Source organism: Tripterygium wilfordii, chromosome 7 (genome assembly GCF_013401445.1).
Source record: "Tripterygium wilfordii isolate XIE 37 chromosome 7, ASM1340144v1, whole genome shotgun sequence".
NCBI lineage: Eukaryota > Viridiplantae > Streptophyta > Magnoliopsida > Celastrales > Celastraceae > Tripterygium > Tripterygium wilfordii.
Genome location: NC_052238.1, coordinates 7,984,209 through 7,991,667, shown reverse-complemented (window position 1 = coordinate 7,991,667; position 7,459 = coordinate 7,984,209). Strand labels below are relative to the sequence as shown.

General features: G+C 40.7%; 1 protein-coding gene across 1 annotated transcript; it reads right to left on the bottom strand.

The window, feature by feature from the left end:
* Positions 1 to 420: 420 nt before the first annotated feature.
* LOC120001348 (NDR1/HIN1-like protein 13) lies at positions 421 to 1,598 on the bottom strand. Its single transcript, XM_038849621.1, has one exon. The coding sequence runs from the start codon at positions 1,465 to 1,467 to the stop codon at positions 691 to 693; it is 777 nt and encodes a 258-aa protein (XP_038705549.1). The 5' UTR covers positions 1,468 to 1,598; the 3' UTR covers positions 421 to 690.
* Positions 1,599 to 7,459: the final 5,861 nt, after the last annotated feature.

Genomic DNA, 7,459 nt, shown 5'->3' with positions numbered 1-7,459 from the left:
GGGGAATGAAGTGTGAGGTTATTTTTGTAAAAGCATATCTCCATTAGACTTTTTTAAAAAGATGTTTTAATGGTTGTATCTTTTTACAAATAAGTACAATCTAGTGTACCGGCCCCCAATTTTCCCAAAAAAAAACATAAATATTAAAACGGACATCATTAGATATTGTTAGATGAACCTGTTAGATGAACCGTATTACATCAGACATTATTGGATGAACCGTATTACACTAGACATTGCCAGACAACTGCCGAACGAGTTGATTAAAAATCTCAAATTCTGAAAAACAGTTTCGGAAAATAATGAAATGGTTTTATAGGTGCTACTTTATATTACCATTTGGTTGAAATTACATGACTTCTACACACGTTAGAGTTATATGAGAACCACTAACCCTGAAAAGGTCATCTACCCAACACCAAAAAATAAAATAATGTCAAAGTTATTTAGAAGAGTAATATTTAAAAGAGAGCAAAAAAATACACACCCTTTTACCCTAGCCAAATAAATTTTGTCCCCTACATTATATAAAAATAACAAAACATTATCATTTACAAACACATATATCAAAACCAAGAAACAAAAAAAATTATTTAAAGAAAAATAATAACACCAAATTAAATAAATAAAGAAAAAAACACCACCATCCACAGCTGACAGCCCTGTTTTTGCCTTTTGGTTTGTAAAAGCTCAGAAAGTCCATTTCCAGATCTTGAATCTCAAATCGACCTTACACTTAGCATTAGAAGTGGAAGCCATGGTTGCAGCTTTACCAGTCGGAGCAGTAGCCTTGATTCCATCACAAGTTACTCTAATCCTTACTTTCGGACTCTTCACTCCTCCAATCTTCACTTTCACTTTGGTCTCAAGCTTAATCTTCAACGGAACACCACTCTTGGTCTTCAAATCCGATCTCAACTTCTTAGCAGACGCATCATCGAGTGCTTGATTTGTATTACTCGTAATTGAAGCAGTCAATAAGGTTATGTTCTTCGTGCCGTGCTTGAACGAAGGAATTGAACCGGTGCCGATATCAATTCCGTCGTCTGTAGTGACAGAGATTGTTGTCGGATTGTAGATGTACACGAGATTTTTGTTGGGGTTTCGTGTTGTGATGTTGAGATTGATGTTGGAAACTAGTTTCGATGATGAGGTGAGGTTGAGGGAAGAGACTTTGAGGCCGGAAACGGTGAAAGAAGGGCGGTGGGGGCGGTAGATTACGTAGAGGACGGCGCCGGCGACGGCGATTAGGACGAGGAGCGCGATGATGATGAAGGTTGTCCAGAGACAGCAGGAGCAGCAGCAGCCCCGGCGGTGGCGACGGTGGTTGGGTTGGGGGCGGTAGGGGGGGCGGGATGCGCCGTAGAGCTGGGCTTTGGTGGCGGGAAAAGCAGGGTTGGCCGTCATTGGTGTGGCGGTAGTATTGGTGGTGGGTGGTTTGGCAGAAGGGTATACCCTGTCTGCCATGTTAATTGTGTTTAGTGCGGTGGGGGAGAGAGAGAGAGAGGGGGGGGAGGAGAGAGGGATTGTTTTGGTATTTAAAGAAAGAAAATATTTAGGTGTTTGGCTTTGTATGGGACTTGGAGTCTTGAAGAGTAATAATGTCAAGTGTTTTTTTTTTTTTTTTTTGGAGAAATAATTAAATAAAGGCAGTGGTTTAGAGAGAGAAAGATGTGAGACGAAATGAGGGGGGCAAGGGACAGCAACTTCACAGCTAATTATATATGTGTTGGCCACCTTTCCTCAAAGCGCGTTGTTAATGTTTAATCAAGGCACTCGGTATTCAGAATCATATGACCCAATTAACCTACTCGTGGTCGTGGTTGGAGAGTCGGCGTAGTCTTACTCTCAAGATAAAAATGAATGGTAAAAAGGTTTTTTTTTTTTACAAATTCTTATTAATGTCTCTTGTAAATTATTATGAAACAGTTTGAGATAAGGCTCATGTGATGAGAATGAATTATTTGCGGTGTTCAAGTAAGCCCTGGATTAATCCTTCTAACCTTAATACCACTCCACTTTTGAGTAACCAATCCAGATACTTGAAGTCGGGTGCCCGGGGTCTGCTGTAAATAATTTACAGCAGACCACGCTGTAAATTCAAAGGAATGGTGAGATTTGATTTGCTTTGATCCAATGGCTATAATTTTAAAAGGCCATAAACATTAAATAAAACATTATCTACTCTCTCCTCTTTGTATCTGACTCTGATTTTTTCTCTCTCTCAAAATTGACAAGACACCAATTCCTCCATATTTGTAAAACCCAAAAACCAAATCAAACCCAGAAGTGATAGCAAGTTCATTGAAGAAGATGATGTAGAAGGAGACGAAAAGATGCCACCGCTTCACGAGATTCTCGAACAAGCATCGGGGAGGGAGCTGCAGATCATGTTTTCAGTGCTGGAAGGGATAAGGAGGATTGTAGATCTCCTTTTTTGGGTGGTCAAGGAATTGGATTTTAGGACCAAAAATCAGATTTTGATATCTATTGGAGTTTTCATTTCCTCTAAGAATATTCTAGATCATGGATTGCAAGCCTTGAAAACCTGTTTATCCTCTTTTTTTTACACGGCCCAAGAGTCAACTTTGTGTATCAAAACATTCCAGATCATGGATGCTGCAAATGATTGGAAAGGCAGAAGAAATTTTTCAATAACAATTCAATTGCAGATTTCTTGTCTTAGGTCTCAACTTCGTGAGTTGCAGTCGAAGTTCATGAAGGAAAGAAGAATTTAAGAGAGAGAAAAAACAAATCTGAGAGTAAAGGATAAGAGAGAATATATTTTAGTTAATGTTTATGGGCTTTTAAAATTACAGCCATTCGATGAAATCTAATCAAATCTCACCGTCCATTTAAATTACAGTGTGGTCTGCTGTAAATTATTTACAGCAGACCCCGGGAACCCCTTGAAGTCTTATCTGCAAAGCAAAACTAATAATTGCATTTTTTTATTGCAAAATACTAAGACGCGCTTTGAGGGACGTGGACGCAACAACCCTCTCTCAACAAACACAGATGTCTTCACATTGTGGGTGTTTGGCAGTGCGTTTGCACTGCGTTCAGTTGCAACACACCTCACAGCACCACAGTTTTTTGTGACACGCCAAACAGCTTTGGCGTTTCAACTCACCTCACAGCACCACAACTTTTTACCTCACAGCACCTCACCACACCTCACAGCACTCCCAAACGCTTACAATGTATGTTGAATTGTCCTACGTAATCAAATTAGGTAAATTATTTTATTTTTGATTAATGTACAATATAAACATTAAGTTATTTTATATTAATATTATTAGTCATCTAATATAACCGTAATTTAGATACGTCAAACGCACCTCACAGCACCACACCGCACCGCACCGCAGTTTTAAAAGTGATGCTCCAAACAGCTTTTTGCGTTCCAACTCACCTCACAGCACCACACCGCACCGCACCGCAGTTTTAAAAGTGATGCTCCAAACAGCTTTTTGCGTTCCAACTCACCTCACAGCACCACAGTTTTATAACTCACAGCACCACACCACACCTCACAGCACCTCACAGCATTCCCAAACAAGCCCATTACCTGCTCTCTCTCTCTCTCTCTATCTCTATCTCTATCTCTATCTCTATCTCTCTTAGCTGGGTGTCAAAATGTGGAATTGATCTTCCACTACCAAAGCATTTGATCCCCATTTTGTATGGTCAGGTTAAGTGGGGATAAATACACACGCACAGCATATTATAACACCAAGTGTAAACAAGAGTGGGTCCCAGCTATGGAGTTTTGAGAGTAAAACCATCCACCACTCCAAATCTCTCAAATATTTGTCACTGTTAAGTCTTAGATTACTATGCACCCACAATGATGAGACTCTTGAACCGGAGAGAGAGTGTTTGATAGGGGAGAGAGAAAGAAGGAAAACAAGAAAATGAGAAAAATAGAAGAGAGAGAAAAACATGTGGCAATCTTTGATTAATTGTGTTTATCATTATTCATCCATTTAGACACACACCAAATATGAAATGTAGGTTAAATTTCTAGATGTTTTGGAATGTCAAATGTTGTCCATTCTAATATACTAGCACTACATTTCACCATAAAGTTATGATTTAAGCGCTCCAAACTCTTGTTATTGTGGATGCTCTAATGATCTGATCATCGTCTCTCCTTAATTTGAATCACTACCTCGATCTCTCAATAAAAGTCAAATAATATCAATGAGATTTGGTTATGTTGACAACTTATTAAGGTTAGACATATGTGCATCGAATATTCGATTTGAATGAATGAAAATATATTTATCAGTAGTATTTCAAAAAGAAAAATAAAAATAAAATAATCGTGAGAATTTACCGCAAATAAATTACAAGGTCCAAAGTCAAGTTGCACTGCAAATGTTGGTGCTCGTCAACTAGATATGTCCGTTGACAGATCAGGACACCAGCAAATTAATGGCTTACCTAATCACAAATTATTTATGATTATCGACCTGGCCATCCCATATAGGGTGTGTGAGACCACATGCACTCTCTAAAATATTTTAAACCAATTATTGGTCAATCAATGAATTATTTGCAAGAATCTCATTATGCTTGTGCAATACTTTGATGGTGGTTAGTTTCTCACATCTATTTCTAGAACACTTTATTATTGACCTAATTTTCCAAGTAGTAAACGTTCCTAAAATTATTATAAGCTCTTGAAGGTGAGAAGGTGTTTGGGTGTATTTGTTAAGATCAAAGCGAACTTGAATTTGTTCTTCCCACTTAAAATAATCATGTTAGCGAATTTACAGTTGTATTAAACCAATATAACTTTTGGTTGGCTTAAAATTGTCAATAAATAAAGTGATGATACGAAAATAAAGGCCACACATGCCGCTTTTGACTTCATCATATTGTTTACTCTTTTCTTAAATAAATTTCAAAACGTTTTGTCTAACTATCAAAGTAGATGATGGATTTTAAAAAAGAATATACATTGAGAATTAGCGTTTGATGATGTCTAAAACAGGTCTACCCTATCAGACAAATCAGCCAAGTCAGACTGAGATGAAATAACTAATTTCTCCCTTGCTGGTACATGATCTCTTCCTTCCTTCCTGCACAAGAAGCGAACGTAAGCTTCGGTAGGGCCCCGAGGGTGTACTCGGGGGGACCTCTACGACGCTCAAGTCAGTACGGTACTAAACTTGGGAGGATGGCTCGTTGCTTCGAGCGTTGTCTCTTGCTCAGTAAGTATTTTAGAGTGTAGGAGTTAGATTGCTTACCTGAGGGCAGAGGTTCCCCTTTTATATGAGTTTGAAGTGTTTGAGTTGTAGTAGGAGTCAGACTCTCTCTCATTGGTTTTCCAGAGGGTTTCTCGGATTGTAAATCCTATCTGTATCCCTCTCTAAAGGGGAGTATGACTCTATCTAGAATTGGCGTCCTATGAGGACTCTTCATCAGTTGAACTTCGTGCGTACATGCTTCTGTAGTACGGTTGTCGAAGTGCGGTCTTCGGTCTGATAGTGCAGAGGTATATACTTCGGTCGAGAACCGAAGTGTACCCTTCGGTACGTCACCCATATTGTCCTCACTGGAACTTATTTTGCCACGTGGCTTTCTCCCATTAGTGGGGGTATTTTGGGAATATCAGTTGCCCCCCACACTCGTACCGAGGTATCTTAACGATGAACTGGGTATGAGTGTAATAATGTTTGTTCGACAGTTCATTCTTGCGGACAGGATCGAAGGATGCAGAGCGTCGCAACCTACGCACCGTTAGATCAGATCTTTCTTCCTATATAAATAGGTGGCCTGCAGTTCTCTTCGATTTTTACTCGCCTCATTTTTACTATTTAGAGCGTTTAATCTGACTGACCGACCGAAGCCTTCCTTTGCAAAACCGAACATACTTCAATCTCTAGTTCTCTCAGTTTCCATACCATAAGGTCAGTCTTTACTTCCTTCTATTGCTTTTGTTTTTATTATGTCTCTAAGTTCCTCCACTTCATCTTCCTCTTCGGGGGACGCGTCTTCTTCCTCTACTTCGAGTGAACGGACTGCGTCTGACTCTGAAGTTAACATCATCGATTCTCCTACCCCCGGCCTTACTGAGGCTTCGGTACTTCGGTCAGATTATCCCGAAGTTGCTGATCGAAGTGAACTTCCTCCAAATCAACAAGTGGGGGGAGACGAGGTTGATTCCGAACCGACATGTTTATCTGGTTCAGGATTGGATGATCATGGAGTGTCAAATATCAAGAGGGACTTCAGTATCCCCTAGGCCTGCCGTCGTATACCTTCAGACGAACACCCCCTTTATCCAAAGGAAGGGGAATTCGCCGTCTCGCTCCATTCCATAAAATACGGTGCAAGGATTCCATATCCTCCTACATTGACCAGTTTTTTCCGTATCTTCAATATTTGTCCCGCTCTTCTAGCCCCGAACTCCTGGCTCTTCCTTAATACCGTTCTTAACCTTTGTGTCAAATATACTATACCCTTCAATTCTTTTATCATTCAACACATTCTTAGATTAAGTCGCCATGGTAGGGAGGCCGGTCTATACTATTTCCAGTTTCGGCCACCCATTGAATCTCCTCGTTATCAGGCTTCAATCAGGGATTGGAAGAAGGGTTACTTCTTTGTGAAGGCGCCCCTTCAACCTGGAGAACACCTCCCTTTTCGAACTGAGTTCGGTATTCCCCATGTCTTTCATTTCAATAATCCTCACGAACTAAGGCATGAGACAGATAGGGATTTATTGGACCGACTAAAGTCATACCTTCCTCCCAACCCTTCGGTCAACCTATCTTTTAGTAAGATTGACTCTGCGTACACCTATTCTTCGGTCCTTCTTCAGAGAGGTGTGCTTCGGTTGGTCTTTTTAGACTTCGAGAAATTCATTTGTCTATATTACCTATTTATTAACATGTTCAGTCATCTGTTGTGCAGATATGGCGAGCATGGAGGACTACGTCAACATGTTCAGCGCTGGGGCTTCGAAGGGCAAGAAGCACGGCATTGGTAAGGGAAACAGGAGGAAGCCGAACCCGAAGCGTTCAAGGAAGAATACAACGGGAGAGACTTCTGCTGCAGCCACCGTGCTCAACGCTCCCACAACTGTTCACAGTTCGGTCAGGGTGACTCAACCGAGCTCGAACCCCTCTCGGACTTCAGATTATGTCAACATCCCTCTCCCAGTGACCCAACCTCCCCAAAGGATGGATATTGAAGACCTCACTGTTCATACCCCGAACTGGGATGTTCTGGTGAGTGATTCTGCCAATAACCCAACCATTGCGGGTAGGATGGTTGCGAAGGCTCCAACTCCGGCTGACTTCAGTCGATACGAAGCGCTTGCTTTGTCGGACAAGGTGTCAGAGCTGAACGTTGCAGCTATGAAGGTATAATAATTTTATTTAACTTCGGTTCTCCTTTTTTGGCTTGGTATTTTTCCAGATGAAATTGGTCCCGAAGTACCGAA

Coding starts and splice junctions, on each gene's coding strand:
- LOC120001348 (XM_038849621.1), bottom strand. CDS start 1,467: ATGGCAGACAGGGTATACCCTTCTGCCAAACCACCCACCACCAATACT.